General features: G+C 39.1%; 1 protein-coding gene across 2 annotated transcripts; it reads right to left on the bottom strand.

Moving 5' to 3' along the window:
- Positions 1–1,747: 1,747 nt before the first annotated feature.
- LOC126283278 (protoporphyrinogen oxidase) lies at positions 1,748–12,786 on the bottom strand. Of its 2 annotated transcripts, none has more exons than XM_049982260.1 (2): positions 12,669–12,786; positions 1,748–3,738 (listed from the first exon to the last, which is right to left on the bottom strand). In XM_049982260.1, exon 2 carries the CDS (start codon positions 3,723–3,725, stop codon positions 2,325–2,327), a length of 1,401 nt encoding a protein of 466 aa, XP_049838217.1. In that variant the 5' UTR covers positions 3,726–3,738; positions 12,669–12,786; the 3' UTR covers positions 1,748–2,324. The 2 variants fall into 2 exon arrangements, with proteins under 2 accessions (XP_049838217.1, XP_049838216.1); XM_049982259.1 differs by having other exon boundaries at positions 12,135–12,701.
- Positions 12,787–20,802: the final 8,016 nt, after the last annotated feature.

The raw sequence follows: 20,802 nt of genomic DNA, 5'->3' as shown, positions 1-20,802 counted from the left end.
TCCTGTTCATTATTAAACTGTCTCCTGTGGTACCCATATTTGATTTTGTGTTTATAACCCTTTATTTACCTGACCAGAGACCTTGTTCCCCCTGGCACTGTTCCTACCATATCTAACTTCAACCTATCCATTTCCCTTTTTAAATTTTCCAACCTACCCGCCCGATTAAGGGATCTGACATTCAGCGCTCTGATCTGTAGAATGCCAGTTTTGTTTCTCCTGATTATGACATCCTCCTGAGTAGTCCTGCCTGAAGATCTGAACGGCAGACTATTTTACCTCAGGAATATTTTACCCAAGAGGACACCATCATCATTTAACCATACAGCAAAGCTGCATGCCCTTGGGAAAAATTACAGCTGTAGTTCCCCCTTACTTTCAGCCGTTCGCAGTACCAGCACGTCATGCTGTTTTGGTTGATGGCGCACAGCCAGTTAAATCAATCATCGAGAATGCTGCCCCTGCAACTAAAAGCCTGCTGGCCATCTTCAGGGCCACATTTTCAAAAGATACCCCTCCACTGTGGTTGCACCTATAGTACAGCAATTTGTATAGCGGAGCATGCAAGCCTCGCTGCCAATGGCAAGGTCCATGGTTCGTGGTTACTTATCTTTATTTGTATACTGTAAAACACCTTAGATAATAATTATTTTGCAAACTTGATAAAAACAGTTTTACTTGTAATTGATTTGACAGTGATGAAGATGGATTAACTCTAGGTTATGCATTCAGTTGGTAACAGTAAAGTACATTTTGCAATGTAATTTATGTACATAACAACTTCTTTTATCATTGTGTACTGGCTGTGATGTGACCTGCTTAAAATATGGTGTCTTTGCTGACAAAAAAAAAAATTAAAAAAGATCAAAGAGTAATAGTAACTCCCAGGTTCAAGCACACTTGGTGCTGTCATATGCAAAACTGGACAACTGATATCTTTTTTTGAAGTTGTAGAAAATGGTGTTACCGTCTCTACTGAGCTAGCTTGCACATCAAGTTATTCTTATCACGATTTCGCTACTATCTTTTCGTCCACCAGAAATTACTATGCCTTTCTATTTTCTTAATTTTTTTTTAGAAGTACCATTCATTACTGCATTGTCTAAATTGCCCTCTTTACTGGACATAGTTTAGCAGATGATGTGAATAGAACTGAGAAATATGTGCCACCACAGTGGTGCAAATGTTTTATGGATAGCATTTGACGCATTCTTTTAGACACTTTGTGGATGAACTATACTGTCACAAGTACCTCATGAAATTTTACCATTTCTTGGTTCTTCAGAACCAGAAGTGTCCTAAAAGGTGGGAAAAGAATTCCTGTTCTAACACAAAGCTTCTGGTGCATAAAACAATGCTCACAGGTGGTTTCACAGGCCAAGTGTGACTGTAATGCAGATGCAAAAGTGTTCAGATTTGAGACTTTTCAACCTGTCAGCAGGTATATTACTATGGCTGAACAAAAGCCACAGAGACCTTCCTTTGGTTCCTTTCACTGGATCTATTTGAAAACCTTGTAGAAACATAAGACTTGGTCATGAATTGTAGAAATTTTGAACAATAAATAGTAAAAGTTAATGCTATTGCATTCATTTGTCTAAAGGACAACAATGAACCAAACCCACATCATTCTTGTAACTTTCAGAATAATCCTCACAGATCTTTCTGTTCTATCCCTCTTTAAAAAAATGTTTCAGTCCATTTTAGACTAAATAAATAACTGCATATGAAATATTTCTTCCAGGAATTTACTGAGAAAATAAATAGATTTTATTCAACAATTACATACTCAAATTGCACAGTCTTTTATGAATGGAGATACATCTACTATTCAGTTTCAATTATGTGTATATCAAAAGTGAACCTAAATTGCATCAATGTATAAATCTAAAATACTTAATAAAACTGTTTTTGTAATGGTAATAAACACTGACTTGTAATATTACAGTTCCATTTAGAAACATTATAATCAAAATTCTCCATGGCGAGATGAAGCAAATGTACAGATATTCGGTTTGAGCATATGTCATGTTATGTTACATTTCAATCAGTATGAAGAGTACAAAAATAATTAACAAAAGGTTTGAGTAAGACAACACATTTTGAAACTAATCAGCCTAGCAGTGAAATGAGAGTTGACAAACAAAAACTCCAAAGTGGGATATGTTTGATGTTCGGACGTATGAGGTATTCTGCAAAGTGTTCTCTACTCAAATTTTTTTACACTTCAAACATTCTCATGAAACATGATATCATGAATGAAATATTCTTCACAAGTAATGTTATAAAGGTAATAAATAAACTTGTGGCTGTTGAAATGTTATTCAGTGCATATTAGCAACAGCTTGTTTTGATGAGAATATCACATCATTCACACCAACACCATCATAAGGTGCTCCAATGACTGATATTGGTAAGTTATTCTGTTTTATGTACTTCCTAATTCTATCTACTCTATCATGGTGACCTAATACATATTGGGGTATACAGTTCCGAAGGATAGAAACAGAGTGTGATTCTGGTTTCCCTACAATACCAAGGATATCTGTAGTATATTTTACTGCAGTGGATAAGAAAGTATCTGGACTAGGATTTTCTCCAAATAGTTCTTCAAACCATGCGCCTCCCATCATTACAGTGAGAACAGTTTTATCATTCTTACCAAAACAACAACTGTCAAAAACAATGCCCAATATTGGGAGCTTCTGTGATGGTGGTACCAGAAATCCAAAGGCATCTTGCTTCAAACATTTCCCATCATACTGCAAATTCACAAGTCCAACAGAAACATATGGTATAGCTGCCAAGTCACTACTTAGTTGAGGATGCTGTCTGTGAACGAGTTCAGCAAGTTTGTATGCTGGCAAGGCACAAAATACATGATTAAATTTGTGTTCAACTGACCCAGCCTTCACAAACACTTCCTTGTCATTCAGTATATGCATTTCTGTACAAGGAGCATTAAGAACTATTTCACAACCTTTTTGCCTAACATTAGACTCTAATGCCTTGGGCAGTTCCTCCATGCCCCCTTCTAAAGACCACACATTCCATCTCTCTTTCCTGGCTCTTTCACATAGTTCATCCTGACTTGGAGGCATTTTATTCTTCCTATTCTGTAACATATTCATCATCATGCCTTTAAAAATTGAACCATGTTTCTGTTCTGCTTCAAACAATGATTTCATCAGAAACTTTGCACTTATCTTTTTTGCATCTCCAGCACACACACCACAAATTAGTGGACTAATAGCAAATTCAGCTAGTTCTTTACCCAATCTCCTTTCTACAAAATCATATATGCTTTCATCACTGACTTCCTTCTTGGCAGTGGAAATATCCTTCAGTAAAGCACTAATAATTGGTTTTGTGAAAGGTGGTTTTGGAAGCAATATTGAAGTAAGGTTGGATGGCAACAGGTGTAGCTTCTTGTCAACATACACCATTCGATTCCGTGCAGCAGGATGTGTACTAGGTATTGGCAACACTTTATTTGACAATCCCAGTTCCTTTACCAAGAGAAGTGTGTTCTCTCCCAGAGGACCTCGGACTCTGATTGTCCTTGGTCCATGTTCATATATATTTCCAGTTGGAGAATTTGTTGTTTGTATCCAGCCTCCAATGCGATGTGATGCTTCCAGAACTGTAACTGGCTGAACTTTTGTTTTCAAGAGATAATGAGCAGCTGCAAGTCCGCTGATTCCGCCACCAAGAACACCAATCATTGTGCTCCTAAAGCTGTTGAAAAATGGAAAAGAAGTTTGTTCAATAAATTAGTAATATGTATTTACATGTGTGGTTTAAAAACAGGCAAGGGGTAGTGAGTACCTCCTTTAATGTGATACATGGAGTACATAATTAAATGTCTCAGAAATTGCAACACAACCTGTAGTTACATGAAGGTGACAAAAGTAATGGGATAGCGAGATGCCTATACAAATGGAGGTTGTATCGTGTACACGTGGTAGAAAAGGGCTGTGCATTGGTGAGCTACCATTTGTTCTCAGGTGATTCACGTGAAAAGGTTTCCAATTATGGCTGCACGATAAGAATTGACAGACCTTGAACCCTGAGTGGTAGTTGGAGCTAGACACGAGGGACATTCCATTTCAGAAATAAGGAATTCAATATTCCGAGATCCACAGTATCACGACCATGCCAAGAATACCACTTTCAGGCATTACTTCTCACCACGAACACGAGAGTGGCCTTTGGCTTTTACTTAACGACCTAGATCAGCCGCATTTCTATAGAGTTGCTACTGTTAACAGACATGAAATAACTGCAGAAATCAAAGTGGGATGTACGACGAATGTATCCGTTAAGAGAATGTGGTGAAAATGGGCTATGGCAGCAGATGACTACGCTAAAGCACATCATTGCCTTCAGCACCTCTCCTGGGCTCGTGACCACGTTGGTTGGACCTTACATGAAAGGAAAGGCATGGACTAGTCAGATGAGGTAAGATTCTAGTGTGGTGCAGATCTCACAAAACCATGGACCCAAGTTGTCAACAAGGTACTGTGCAACCTGGTGGTGGCTCCAAAATGATGCGGACTGCATTTACACTGAATGGAAGTGCTGAAGTTTGGCTACCTGGAGACCACAACGACGGAATTTTTATGGATGACAATGCACCATGTCACTGGGCCACAATTGTTTCCTATTGATGTGAAGAACATTCTGGACAATTTGAGCGAATGATTTGGCCACCCAGATCACCCAACATGGATCTCATTAAACATTTATGAGACATAATTGAGAGGTCAGTTTGTGCACAAAATCCTGCACCAGCAAACTTTCACAATTATGAATGGCGGTAGAGGCAGCACAGCTCAGTATTTCTGCAGAAGAATTCTAATGATTTCCTGACTCCATGGCCTGACAAATTGCTGCACTACACCAGGAGACCTGACACGATACTGGGAGGCATCCCATGACTCTTATCACCTCAGTGTGCGTCTTCAGTCTACCGTAATTAAACATTCATTCCCGAGAGGGAAAATGCTGGAAAAGATATGGGTGGAAGATAAGGGATGGGAAAATGTTTGAAAAGATATGGGTGGAAAATAAGGGATCTGAGAAGACATGTAAATTTGGGGACTTCATATCAGTTAAGCTGATTGTGTAATTAAAATCAGTGAGTTGAGCAGTGGGGGCATACTGTTCTACAACAACAAGTTTAGTTGCAATGCACATGTGAACTCCACAGCTTTTCCTATAGGTATGCAAAAAACTTTATAGTTTGAGCAACCACAGCCACGATAAATCACATGGAGAAATAAAATCACTTCAGCTCTAAAATCCTTTTATTCTTAGGGCTGCCAGTTTCACAGCACTTACAGCTGCAGCTTCAGGTGGAAGTTGGGTCATGACATACTTTACACATTATGAGAAGAACCAGCATTTGTAGTCAGTCACTTGAAATAGATTATTCGCAAAAAAAAGGCCTATGTCCTACAAGTAATAAATTATGGTGGAGAACGCTACCATCAAAATGAACTTCAACCCGCAACTCACATACATGACTACAGTCTCAGGCAACTGAAACCAGTTTCAGTTGCGTGGGACTGCAGTCGTGTGTGTGTGTGTGTGTGTGTGTGTGTGTGTGTGTGTGTAGGCAAATGGACAAGTGTAGGCAAATGGACAAAAGCCATAATTGTGAAGGTCTTTTTGTTGTGCCTATCTGCGAATCAGCATCCCCGCTATATGGTGATTAGCAACTTTCCTTCTCATAATATTGTTACATTCCATCTTGGACCTTCCAATGTTTGAATTTAGTCCACTGGCTAAACACTTTTGTTGACACAAAAATGCTATGTAAAGGAAAATGGGATTCTGAGTGGAGGTTACTCATGTTTCTCATTAGTACTTGGGCATCCTGGGTTGCATTTTACAGTGCCCAGCTCTGTTCTTGGTTTCAGTGGGAACCCTTAAGTGCAGTCCATTTTCCTTGACACTGTTGTTATGAGAGCAAACATTTTCAGCCAGTGGATTGTCACTTAGATATCATATGATAGAAGGTGTTCACCTCCAGACTTTCATGATCAGTTTGACGAAAGCATTCTTCTCCATATTTTATTATTTTTAGGATGTAGGCCCTTCTTGCAAATAATCTACTCTATTGGGCTGACTTTGAATGCTGGGTCTTCTAGTAGTAATGTGTTATGCATATCATGATTTAACTCCAATTTTGCACCTCTAAGTGCTGTGAAACAAGTAGTGCCTAAGAATAACAGGATTTTATACCTGATACAGTCTTATTTCTCAACATTTTTTAAAGGAGCTTACAACAAAGAAAAGGCAGCAAGTTTAGCAAACTACGACGTGCATTCAAGTTACGACACCTTTGATTTTTTTCCTCAGAACTGGAAACAGAGAGAAGCAAGAGGTTTGTTTTAAAATACAGGTGCACTCATTGTGATTGCATGACAGAGATAGCAGCACCGTGTGGCACGCAGAACTGTAGCAGTAGTGGTGAAAATGAGGGCTGTTTTTGATACTTAAAATGGTGACATTTTCATTACAAGAGCTGCGTGTAATCATTCATTCTGACTGAAATTCATCACCAATTGAATGAGGCATGGTGACAGTGTCCTGGATGTGTTCAAAGTTCAAAGAAGGCAGAACACTGTGTAACATTAAAACAAGACAATCTCGACCTTGCACCTGCTGATCTGATGAAATGATTAAGTGAATAGACAAAGTTGTTTTGGAGGGTCGCCAAGTGAGAAAAGAACACATTGTCTCCAAAGTTGTTATTTTGTAAGATCTGTGCACATAACTGTGCATGAAAACCTGAAAATGCAAAAAATGTCCTCCAGGTGGTTGCCACAAATACTGACAGACAAACACAAGGCAGCATTGTTAATGTTTGATGGTGGCATGAGACTTTCTTTTCATCGATTGTGACAATGAATGCAACACTGCCATTTTCACCGACTAAACACACACTCCGTGGTCGCACTTTCATCGGTGTACCGATACTGCATCACTGATTTCCCATAGTCAGACGACACTCGTACACAAATGTTCGACAGTCATGGAATCATGGCATCAACATTGTGAAAAATGTGTTTGGCTGTAGGTAGATTACATCAAGATGTGACAAAAGTTTCATAGTTTCCATAAATTAATTAATGAGAAAATAAAATATCGGAGGCGTTACAACTTGAATGCACCTCATGCATGCAGCAGCCTATTCTTCAGCTGTCAAACATACAGTTATTTTAACCATTTACTGTCAGCGACACATCTTTAAAAAGGAAGACTGTTTCATCAGTGATTATGCGGACCCTCTTACTGCATTACACCAAATTAATATTGTGAGTAATATGAAGACATCAATTAACAGCATGCTGTCAACAAATTTTATTGTAGTGAATAACATGTACTCCTCTGACATCTAAGAGAGTCTACGAATAAGATTCACAAAATTTATTCAAAACTTCAACCGCCACAACTTAGGAATATTTACAAAAACACTCATGCATAGTATTGTGGTTTAGTATAGTTTGCAAAACTGCCATTCAGCTTTGACCACTGATATCATCAGTACCTTTCTCATCATTTTTCTGATCAGTCATGGTGATACTCTGATCTGTAGCTTAGCCTGAATTTTATAGATTTATGTTCCTGCGGAAATACTTATTTAGCCATTGTGATTTTTTAATGACTGAAAAAATTTTTTAGTAGCAACTTCATGACTTGCGCAGTTTGTGCTTTGTGATCAGAAACACCTTTCTCAATACTCTTTCTATCACAGGTTATTACTGCATACAGCCACTTGTGTTTAGAAGGTACACGTGTATTCTCAGTGCAGTTCTGTTGAGCACTCTATCTTTCCAATCGTGGATAGAGAAATGTGGTCTGCTTACATTTTTCTGTCTCTCAGCATGTCTCAAAGAGCCATTTCAACCTTAAAACATGTACATACCGTTACTTTACAGCAAGAAGTGTTGTCAGCACAAGAAGATGCCCATTGAATTGGTGTACAGTACAACAACTAAATTTGATCAAACAGCCACTATTGTGAGGAACAAAACAATGAAGAACTGAGTTAGTGGTTGCCCACATTCAACAACACCAGTTGATGACCACTACCTACAAATTACAGCTCATAGGTACTGCTAAGAGAATGCAACAGAACTGTATGCTTCCTTTTGAAGGCGGATGGGAGGGCTGCCATTTCAGACAGTATGCAACTAAGCGTCCTTTAGGAGTAACAGTAAACCCCCCCCCCCCCCCCCCCCCCTTCACCATGATGTATGGAGAACTTGGGCAAAGGAACACCTGAAATTGTACCTGTGCCACCAACATTGGGTTTTCTTCATCAACAAGTGCCTGATTTGCAGGAATAAAACAAGTATTAGTGTCAGTGGTATTGAGAAACAACTGAAATTGTTAAAACTGAACAAAGCTCTAGGGCCCGATGGAATCCCTGTTGACAGATGATACAAGTATAGTGAATTTTTGGCTGAGTAGCCCCTCTCCCAACTCAAACTATAATATATCATAGATCCCTCAAACAAAAAAAACTATGCCCAGTTCTTGGAAAAAACCACAGGTCTCACACATCTACAAGACGTGTTGTAGATGTGATCTACAGCTCTACCGTTCAGTATCCTTGACATCAGTTTGTTGTACATTCTTGTCACACATGCTGAGCTCAAACATAATGAGGTACCTCGGACAGAATGACCACCTCAATGTCAACCAGCATGGTGTCCGAAACCACTGATCATGTGAAACCCAACTCGTATTTTTCTCGCATGACACACTGATAACTTTGGATCAAGGCAGTCAAGTAGATGTAGTATTTCTTGACTTCTGAAAAGCATTTGACTCAGTACCACACCTATGCTTATTGTCAAAAGTACAATCATATGTGGTATCAAGTGAAATTTGTGAGTGGATTAAGGACTTTTTGGTAGGTGGGATGCAGCATGTTATCTTGGATGGAGAGTACTCATTTGCTATAGAAGTAACTTCAGGTGTGCCCCAGAAAAGTGCGTTTGTGCTCTTGCTATCCTTGTTGTATATTAATGGCATTGCAGACAATATTAATAATAACCTCAGAATTTTTGTAGATGATGCAATTATTTTTATTGAAGCACTGTCTGAAAGAAGCCGCATAAATATACAGTCAGATCTTGATAAGGTTTTCAAAGTGATGCAAAGACTGGCAACTTGCTTTAAAAGTTTAGAATTGTAAATCTGTGCACTTCAAAAGTGAAAAAAGTAGTATCCTACGACTATAATATCATTGAGTCTGTTGGGGAATCAGCATATTCTTACAAATATCTTTGTAGGGATATGAAATGCAATGATCACACAGGCTGTCATGGGTAAAGCAGGTTCACTTGTGTGACCAGTTCTAGAATATTCCTCAAATGTGTAGGAACCCTACTAAATAGGAATAATAGGGTATATTGATTGTATACAGTGGAGGACAGCACGAATGGCCACAGGTTTGTTTGATCCGTAGGAGTGTGTTACAGTGAGACTGAAGGATCTGAAGTAGAAGAGACTTGAATATAGACATAAAATATCCTGAGAAAGCCTATTAAAAATGTTTCAAAAACCAACTTTAAATGATGACTCTAGGAATATACTACAACCTGCTACATATCATTCACAAAGGGATTATGAGGATAAGATTAGAATAATTACTGCATACACAGAGGCACTCAAACCATCATTCTTTTCACATTTCATTTGTGAATGGAATGGGAAAAAATCCTAACAATTGGTACAATGGGACGTACCCTCTGACATTCACTTCACGGTGGTTTGCAGAGTACAGTTTTGTCTTATGTCAGATGATCACAGAGAAGTGGTGGTGGTCTGATGCAGGCTTCAGACATACAATTTCATGGACTCAACAGGGAGGTGCATCATCACTCATGTTTTGGGGCCATACCATGTACGAATGATGGCTGCCTCTCATCACAGTCAACAGTAATTTTAGGTCTGTACATTAACGGGGTGCTCAAGCGAACTTATCTCACCTCAAGAACACTTCCTTCCCTGAAGCCGGAACCAGCCAAACTGAATGGCCTGCGGTTTCTGATGGAGCATGCTTGAGACCACTTCAAACTTCCAGTGTCATTCCAAAAAATATAACTCACATACTGTATGACTTCAGAAGAAATGCCATCTAAGAGAAGAGGATACGGGAGCATTACTATCTCACCACTGTGTGGACAGCATGCCAAGGAACATCTAAACATTTCACTACGCATCGGGTGAAACACAATACTGAACATCACTCAGCAGCAGATTTCAATTTCACAAACATGTACAGTCAAACAGATTATACACTCTTTGATCACTATCTTATTGTTACTTCACGGAAAAGGTTTTTGATTAGTTTCATAATGATAGTTGGCAAGTGATGGGAATGGAAAACTGCATCAAACAGATATCTTACATTGATGACTAAAATACAACAATGGCTCATTCTTATTATCTGCCCCCTATGAACCTAAACCCACACACATTCACAGTAACGAATGTGGAGCAAGACTTTAATTGTTTACATTGAAGATGTAATAACAAGAAACTCTCCACTCAAAGGGTCTCGAATCTTGGATACGTAAAACATGAGTGATTGCATGATGACATAGTGGTTACAAAGGAAAGTTGATATTAATGGAAACAGAACAGGGACCTTTGCTATATGAAGAAAGTGTAAATGTTTCTCAAATCCATTCATCTGCCTAAGGAATTTAACTCTGTAATATGGACTCAGTTAAAGGCAAAGTATGGCATCCCTCCAACTTTTTTCATCCCCTAAGAGAGGGGGAATCTGTTACACTACACATATTGCATGCAGGTCAGATGTTACGATAATTGAAAGCATCACAGTCTGAGGTCAGGGTACCACACATGATCAGGATAAGGTTTCTTTGTTTCAAAGAATTTCAGTACCCTGGTGTTAAGTTACAAGGATGAATTGAGACCAAAGATTATTTGGATATTTTAGGTGACAAATAGCACTTCATTCTTTTCAAAGAATTTTAATATCTTACTGTTGCTTCAAAAGCATTAGTTTTAAATAAAGATCATTTTGAAATTTCAGGCTATCAACAATACCCAATGGCACAGGTGGACATCTAAAAAGAAGTTCAACTTTTCCTGGCTAACCCAATTACTTGGCTTACATTAATATTACACACTGGACAATTTTACAGGAGACTCTTGTGCATATTTTATCCCTGTGTGAACACAGAATAACCAAGTGCTGCACTTCATGAAGAACTTTGAAACCAAGTGCTGCACTTCATGAAGAACTTTGAAAAACATCACCAAATATAATTCAAAACCTTGTAGGCCTCGTTTCAACATCTAACTGCAATTGTAGAATAGGCTATAGAGTCATTTATTTTTACAATAAATGTGGCAGTTTTATATTTTCAGTAACAAGTCATTTTTTAACTGAAGATGAACACCATTTACTCTTAACCACGTAATGACACAGATATTACTGCAGATACATTAAATTTGTAATTGTACTAAATGTAAAACACTACAGATATTTCGCAACACTAGTTGCAAGTGGCACAGCAGTTGGAACACCAGATGCATATTTGGCAGTGAGTAAGCATCAAAATTATCCGGCTATTCAGTTATTGGGTTTTGTGAAAGAGGTGAATTGCACCCAGTCGTAATTAATAAAACATAGGTCCACAAGACTACAAGTTGGAAAACCATTAAAAAATCATTCAGCGAGTCTGTTTCGTGCGATCATGTACACAAAACAGAACACCGTGGTACCATAGGAACAAACACAAAACTATACATTTTCGTGGCTATTCGTAGAAACTAATTAAGCAACGGTGTCTCATACACTCATGTACAGAAATATACTAGTAATGAAAGGAAAAAAGCTGTACAATAATTAGGGTACCAAGTTCTGGCGGAAACGTGCTACAGCGAAAATGAATTAGGCCTATGTGTAGAGAAGTGTGAAGGGTATAAATGATTTAGGCTGTAGTACTTCACAACGAAGCAATTGGCCGGCACAAATTTCTAAAAAGTGTCGAGTTGATTTCCTATGTCAGTTTTCATTAAATAACCTAGTTTAAAACCAATAATAATGCTGTATCGTCTATTCGATTGTATACACTCGCCTTGAAAACTATGCGTTCATAGATTTACACTAAGTCCAAATTAACAACATCGGTAACAACTTCTTTAAGAAGTACTGTTTAATCGTTCCTCCAAAAACTTATTTTCATGTTGTGTACAACGAAAACATTGTGTCGTTCATTTGGTGAACCGATTACGCGACTGGGTTTCATTGACGATACGTAACAAAAAAGTTACTTATTTTCTCTGACATAATTATACGAACGAAAAACATCACTTATTTCTTATTTATCTATTATTAAACACAATAAGTTATCGTATGATTTCAGAGACCCCTTTTATCAGAATACAGCAGTGACCCGATTTTTTTTCTTTCATACTACAAAAGATTTCTAAACATCTTTGCTCATTTTCGGGTAAAAAGAGTAGAATACGAAGTAAAAAAACTGCTGATTCATGACGACATGAGTCTTTCCAATTTTTGTCATTCGTTACTGATAAGAAAACCTACGACAGCCTCTTCGTTTCCAACACCTTTAACATATGAAGTACGAATTATGAAAACCAAAACAAACCGGTGTTTGCATTTTAGCTTTTCAGGTTACAAACATCTTCGCATCACTGTTAACTACAAAGAAATGATACTTTGGTTAACCGGCGCCACTACGCTACATACAACCACAGTCCAACATTACTGTGATACAACAAAATTTCCCCGAGAAATAATTCCTACATAAATCTCTGTCTGCGCACGCTTATTTAATTAATTCAACAATGATGTTTACGTAATTACCAGCCAAGGCTGGTGAAACAGCTTCAAACTAACATCATAAGACTCCAATATCCTTCCTTTAAAATTAATTGAATTTTTATGGAATAAAATATTTAATTCAAGGAAGATGACACACGAAACATCAATTTAAAACAAATGTACAAAAACATTTGGTATGGGTGTTAACGTGACCTACATCCAAGGATTGTTGGGGCATGGCTGCACAACTGTCACCAATACCCGGTTCCTACACATCTACACTCTACAAACCACTGTGAAGTGCATGGCAGAGGGTTTGTTGCATAGTATCAGTTATTACGGCTTTTCCCCGTTCCATTCAAGTATAGAGTGCGGGAAGAATTTGTGCTTAAATGCCTCCCTAAGCGAGTGAAAAGCAGGGGATTTTTATATACACTGACGGAAAAAAATCACAACACCCAGAAGGAGTTGTACAAAGAAAGCTGACAGGCGTGTTTCTTCATCTGAAAGATAATTCTATTAAAATTTCGCGCCAGTCGCATTAGAGTGTATATACTCCATTTATCATAACAATAAACATCATGTAAACATTACACTATGTTTCCAGAATCAAACTTCACTCTGCATCGGAGTGGGTGCTGATATGAAACTTTCTGGCAGATGGAAAAACTGGTAGATGCGGACCTCGGGCAGGATCAGTTTGGATTCCGTAGAAATGTTGGAACATGTGAGGCAATACTGACCTTACGACTTATCTTAGAAGAAAGATTAAGGAAAGGCAAACCTACGTTTCTAGCCTTTGTAGACTTGGAGAAAGCTTTTGACAATGTTGACTGGAATACTCTCTTTCAAATTCTGAAGGTGGCAGGGGTAAAGTACAGGGAGCGAAAGGCTATTTACAATTTGTACAGAAACCAGATGTCAGTCATAAGAGTTGAGGGGCATGAAAGGGAAGCAGTGGTTGGGAAAGGAGTGAGACAGGGTTGTAGCCTCTCCCTGACGTTATTCAATCTGTATATTGAGCAAGCAGTAAAGGAAACAAAAGAAAAATTCGGAGTAGGTATTAAAATTCGTGGAGAAGAAGTAAAAACTTTGAGGTTCGCCGATGACATAGTAATTCTGTCAGAGACAGCAAAGGACCTGGAAGAGCAGTTGAACGGAATGGACAGTGTCTTGAAAGGAGGTTATAAGATGAAGATCAACCAAAGCAAAACGAGGATAATGGAATGTAGTCAAATTAAATCGGGTGATGCTGAGGGAATTAGATTAGGAAATGAGACACTAAAAGTAGTAAAGGAGTTTTGCTATTTAGGAAGTAAAATAACTGATGATGTTAGAAGTAGAGAGGATATAAAATGTAGACTGGCATTGGCAAGGAAAGAGTTTCTGAAGATGAGAAATTTGTTAACATCGAGTATAGATTTATGTATCAGGAAGTCGTATCTGAAAGTATTTGTATGGAGTGTAGCCATGTATGGAAGTGAAACATGGACGATAACTAGTTTGGACAAGAAGAGAATAGAAGCTTTCGAAATGTGGTGTTACAGAAGAATGCTGAAGATAAGGTGGATAGATCACGTACCTAATGAGGAGGTATTGATTAGGATTGGGGAGAAGAGAAGTTTGTGGCACAACTTGACTAGAAGAAGGGATCGGTTGGTAGGACATGTTTTGAGGCACCAAGGGATCACAAATTTAGCATTGGAGAGTAGTGTGGAGGGTAAAAATAGTAGGGGGAGACCAAGAGATAAATACACTAAGCAGATTCAGAAGGATGTAGGTTGCAGTAGGTACTGGGAGATGAAGAAGCTTGCACAGGACAGAGTAGCATAGAGAGCTGCATCAAACCAGTCTCAGGACTGAAGACCACAACAACAACAACAACAACAAAACTATGTGCAGGACCGAGACTCGAACTCGGGACCTTTGCCTTTCGCAGGCAAGGGCTCTACCAATTTTTTTTCTCATTTTGTTCTATATTATTCATTGAATTTGTTCGGGGCGGGCGTCTGATGACACCCGGTCAGGTTCTTCGTTAATTCATTCACTGAGTTTTTTTTTTTTGTTATTACAGAAGGTAACTAACCCTCTGATCGAACACGCTGAGCTACTGTGCCGGCACCAACTGAGGTACCCCTGTTATAGAATACTTGCCCGTGAAAGGCAAAGGTGCCGAACTGGAGTTTCGGTCTGCGGCACAGTGTTAATCTGCCATAAAGTTTCGTATCAGCACACTCTCCGATGCAGAGTGAAAATTTCATTCTGGAAACATCCCCCAGGCTATGGCAAAGTTATGTCTCCGCAATATCCTTTCTTTTAGGACTATTACTTCTGCAAGTTTCGCAGGAGAACTTCTGTGAAGTTTGGAAGGTAGGAGACAAGGTACTGCGGAAGTAAGGCTGTATTAGGGGTCGTTGGGTGTACTTAGGTAAAGCCTAATTTACGCTACGACATTGGGTTGCGCCACTCGTTGAGTAGGATGAGTTACACTCAAGTGGTTTCATATATGACTGTAGACACTGAAGCAAAGCAAGCGCTGTATCATGTATAAGATACAGAGGCGAGCGAGTGCACGGGACTTACCCTAGTTCACTGCTAGTAGCGTCACGTCATCGTAACGCGCCTGCATATAGTATTGCACCACATTTAACATAAAAGTAAAAATTAAGATTTGTGTGTAAAACTTTGTTAAAGTATAGTTCTATGTAATAATGTTTCAGGTAACAAATCTTAATGTTATAAAATTAGTAGTTTACGTAAAATTCACGTTTTGAAAGAAAAATAGGAGGCGCTAAATAATGACGCTAGGAAGCCAAAATTTGGTGAGAAGGTGCAGTAAGAAGTCATTAATGAGTGGTGCTGGTTTCCAAAACCATAAAACTAAAGTTGACTCCAGAATCCGCGTTTTTCGGAAAAATCAGAGGCGCGAAATAATAGAGCTACAATATTGAAAATTGGTAGGATGCTTCAGTTCACCCTAATAATAATAATGGAAATACCACAATCAGTTACCTCTTCTAGTTTTTTTAGTAATTTAGTAAAAACTACTTTTGTGAGTAAAATGTACATAAGCATTATAGATTAAGTACTTTAAATTTTAATGATAAAACAAATTCTTTAAGACCAATGATCAGATAGGACAATTAACAAAGCTACACCAAGTTTTAGTCTTGTAGCATAATTAACAGCTGATACAAGTCTTGATAAAGCTATGGTTCAGAGGTAACAATCTACCGTTAGTTCCATTGTAAAAATTCTAGAGAGTAAAGTTTTAATTTTAGCGGGCTGAGATTTTCTACGTGCTTCTGTACTGCTCAGATGTATGTATACAAAAATTGAGAAGTTTGTAAAGCTATTATTAAATGTGATATTTAAGATTATGTGCCTGAGATAGCGATCATTTGGAGGCTGCAGGCATCTGCATAGGAACGGAAAGAACAGATGCTCTCTTGGCGGTACGCGCCGGAGCTATATAAAAAGAGCGGCAGAGGCAGTAGTAAGCTCACTCCGCATTAGACCAACGCCTAGTCCACGCGAGCTTAACGTCCGATCGCGCCTCGCCTCGGGTGACGTCATAGCGGGCTGTGACATGCGCGTACTTAGCAATGTAAACGGACATTGAAAATCGCGAGGACTGTACACCGTCCTGGATCGTTTAGACTTCGGTAACAAACTGTTATTGTGCCGTCCGTGTGAAGTATAATTCCGCGTGGCAAGTGGTGACTAACTCCACTTTTAAGGCGAGCATTAATCTTTTTTTTTAACATTATTGCGAACTATTAATAGAGCACCGTTAGTTAGAGTAATGAACTATTCGGGAGGAACTTGCTGTAGAAGTCGCCTCTGAACTATTAAACGATTGGCTGAATTAACAATATTTAATGTCTTTAGCATTTTCAGAAGTTTCGAGTAATTTGTGTGAGCCTTTAAGATAATAAAATCTTGTTTGGAACTTTAAATTTTATTGAAGCAGCCCTAATCCCGTGAAGAACTATGGATATTTTTCGTTTAGCTGGGCTGTACAGGAATGTGGCCGTGCAGACTGGGAACTAAGGTCAGTAAGTTTCCCTTCGCTTTCTGACTGGCCACCAAATTAGTTGCCAGGCTCGCGTGATTTAAGGTGGCAATGTTCAACTTTCATTCAACATTAAACAACGACTTCTTCGCCGTCCCACATATGTTGCATCGGCAATAGTCTGTTACGTGAAATGAACATTCAAACAACTCATTCGACAACTTCTTCGCCGCCCCACAACACGGCGACACTAGTATACACTTCAGTTTCGTCGTTTTGTGGGTCCCTGAGTCGTGACTGAAATGAAAGTTTAGGCAGCTGCATGTCGCAGGAGTTGTGATGGAGTTAAAGCTTGTTGCACGGAATCGCTGCATAAGAAAAAAAATAAGAAACGTGTTTCGATTCGTGACTGGATGAAGAAAAGACGTCAGCTCGGTTGCTCAGCACCCTTGCTGAAATAATTTATAACGGAAGGTCCAAGAAGTTCTTTTAATTATCTTAGAACGTCACCAGAACTGTTCACGTTTCTTCTAAATAAAGTTAATTATGCGATAAGAAATAAATGTACTGTAATGCATGAAGCATTGTCGCCAGAACTGAAATTACATGTCATACTGCGTGCATGCGCAGTGGCCGGTAGCCCAGTTGCGTGCAACCTAGTGTCGTCGTGTAAACTAGGCTTAACTCAGCAGTTGGTAGAACACTTGTCAGCGTAAGGCAAAGGTCCCGAGTACGAGTCTCGGTCCAGCACACAGTTTTCATCTGCCAGGTAGTTTAATTACACTATGTATTCTTCCGCGTTTCCTGGAACGTTATTGGATTTCGTTTCACGTGGAGTGGAAGCAAACTGTCTCAAGTACAGTCATGTACGATAATGTGGATATGTTTTATCCTGTGTGTTACGCATACATAAACTCGGCCATGATAGGACACAACAGCTTTACCAGCGCTTTTAACATGGGCAGCAATGGCTAGGCAAATGATCCAACTAACCTGCAGTGATGTGAACGGTTGCAGCGAAGGCGTAAAACGAGACAAACAGAGAACAATATAGCTTTGAATGTCATTTAATTTTTAAACAGAATAAAATTATATATGGCAAAGCTCAGGCGATATGCTTCTTAGGTGACCTGGTGGAAAACATAGCATGTCTTCGATCTTAGCTAACATTGTATTGTAATTAAAAACAAGAGTGATGAAAATATCTGACTTTAACGAGAGTAATTTTTCTGTGTTAGCTATGCGTGGCATAAAAGCACACTGCTGCTTTCCCAGGTATTTAAATATTGAAGCCATTGGAGTTATTACAGTCAACCGTCTGGTATTCTCTGAACTCCTTCCATATCGGACTCCGAGGAATACATTCCAGTACTGATATGTTGATAACGAGGCGATCAGCAACAGAATCCCAAGCCACTAAAAGAGTCCACATTTGCTCTTCCTCTTTTATGACGTGCTATTCTGCATTTCGCCATCATTCGGCAGGGACGTGTCATTAAGCTCTGTGCATTAGTTCGAGTACGTTTGCCAGCAAAAATCTTGTTATTTCTCGCAACAAATTCCATAACTTGGCTCTAGATCAGCTCTGTTGGATTCAGGTAGCAGTGGTACGGTGATAACTGTAAAAATGCAGCATTTGTACAGTGTGCTCGATGCTGTGAAAATTACTGTTTTCCATGTTTCTACAACCCTTATCTCTCTGGCTCGTGAAGGGTCACCTCTGTCCTACAAAACAATGGGCATATTCAAATAAGAACTCCGTCCGAACTGGCCTCGAAAGGCCCAACGGTACTGACCGACCGCCGTGTCATCCTCAGATCACAGGCATCACTGGATGGTCATCACACTGCTCTCCCAGCCATAAGTCAGTTTACGAGACCGGAGCCGTTACCTCTCAACCATGTAGCTCCTCAGTTGGCCTCACAAGGGCCGAGTGCAGCCCGCTTGCCAAAAGCGCTCGTCAGACTGGATGGTCACCCATCCAAGTGTTAGCTCAGCCCGGCAGCGCTTTGACTTAGGTGACCTGACGGGAACCGTTGTTAGCACTGCGGCAAGGCCGTTGGCATATTCAAATAAACAGTATTTAATGTCTCGTTTTTCTCTAAAAAACTGATTGTGTAATATTTTCTTTACTTCAGCAATCTTTAACAATCTTTTATAAGACATTGATACCTAAGAATTTATGTTTCCAATTAAAACCAAAATTTTGCATGTGATTTGTAATTAGAAACTGGCAGACGAGCATTTTTAATGAATTTAATATATAAATGATCCAGGTATTGAAACTGAAAAAATGGTAGACCACATGGAGATTCGAACTGCCATCTCAAAGCATACATGATTGTCATTCTATGACGCTATAGGTATTGAAAATGAAAAAAAAAAAAAAGATTCGAATTGTCGACCCAAAACTACATATCATTCTACGATGCTGTCGAATATGCCACACATACAAATCGAACATAATTTACAATTTATTACGCACTGTTCCTTGAAAAACGTCAGAGCTGACTTTTTTCCTTGTAAGCTTGTGAAAAACAATAAGAACAGCTTGTTTCTCGCCATGAACGGTGTTCCGCGCGCATATTTCACTACGAAACAGGAAGCAGTGTCTTCCATTTTCACAATACTTATTTAACACTGACCAGGAAAGTACTTGGGCTCGAACAAACAGATCTGTATGAACGTTTCGTTACAGGACCATTATGTACCTCTGAATGTGCTGGTGGGTGTCGTTTTTCTGCAAAACTCTGCAGTCATGCTATAGGTATCACTGCAGATGTAATTGTAGACGCCATATGCAATCTTAACTATAAATGTAAATGCGGAAATCAATAAAATGCTCCGAGCAATACGGATGACTGTAAAACGCATAGTGAAAAAATGCAAGTTGATCGCAAGGCATATTTGCACATTCTATAATTGAACGCCACGTCAATGACACTTTTGAAGTTGTTCACTGGTTCACCAACATCGTAGCCAGCGTTCTGCCACGCGTAACAAAGCCATGGGTCTGTGTACTCCCGTAAATAACTGATTGTAAATGACAGAATGCATATTCATGATAAAGAATCTGTCGTGCAATGTCGGCTGCATAGTACTAGAACGTAGTTTAATCAAGTCTGTTATTCTCTTGGCATATATTTTATATTGCTTTAAGAAATACACATCCAGAAGTTGTGCATATTTTGTAGTTTTAAGCGGAATGATTTTTAAATCTACATGTTTTCCACCAGATACTTCCAGTAGTACTCGTTCATCCTTTTGTCCAGACCAGGAGTCACAAAGTACTAACTACTTTCTCGACAAATGTGGATTCAAAACTGACAGAAAAAAAGTCTTCAAATGTTGTTTCGTCATCTTCCCACTCACACTTGCATCGACGTCGACATTTGGAGGGCACAGCGTTTCTATTTCCCTTGACACGCGGGATCTAAACTTTCCACCGCATTCTTGGAAGCAAATATAGATCGTCCGTCCATTGATATAGCAACATCGATCGTGTAACTATGTGTTGCACAGTTAACTGATTGCAACATCGCGACAGTGTTTCTTTCCCCTTTCATGGATAGTGTTCTGTCACAAGAAAGTTCAAAGTTGAACTGACTCTGATCACAGTTCCATACCGAACTAATGTCGATGTTTTCTCTTGTGATATGCTCATTGACAGCAACAAACGTTTGAGCTCTTTCAATCAGCTCTTCTTCGTCATACTTATCTTTTCGTGCTAGGAGCATAGAGATACGGCGTGATGTTATCCTAAACTCCTTCTTCAAATTAGTAATAAATCCTAGTGAAGGTGTAAAGTTTGTACACCTGAGATTTCTGGCTACGCCCAATGCCCAAAGTTGTAAATGGCAATAATGAACGGTGGAACCGCATTCTCGCGCTTCATCGAATTTCGCCATTACACGCTTCTTGATGGTCTCGAACAGCAGCGTAC

This window comes from Schistocerca gregaria, chromosome 1 (assembly GCF_023897955.1).
Source record: "Schistocerca gregaria isolate iqSchGreg1 chromosome 1, iqSchGreg1.2, whole genome shotgun sequence".
Lineage (NCBI taxonomy): Eukaryota > Metazoa > Arthropoda > Insecta > Orthoptera > Acrididae > Schistocerca > Schistocerca gregaria.
The sequence above is the reverse complement of the archived record's forward strand: the minus strand, read 5'-3'. Positions and strand labels throughout refer to the sequence as shown.

What these genes read in the sequence shown, in the direction of transcription:
- LOC126283278 (XM_049982260.1), bottom strand. Translation starts at nt 3,725, where the DNA reads ATGATTGGTGTTCTTGGTGGCGGAATCAGCGGACTTGCAGCTGCTCAT.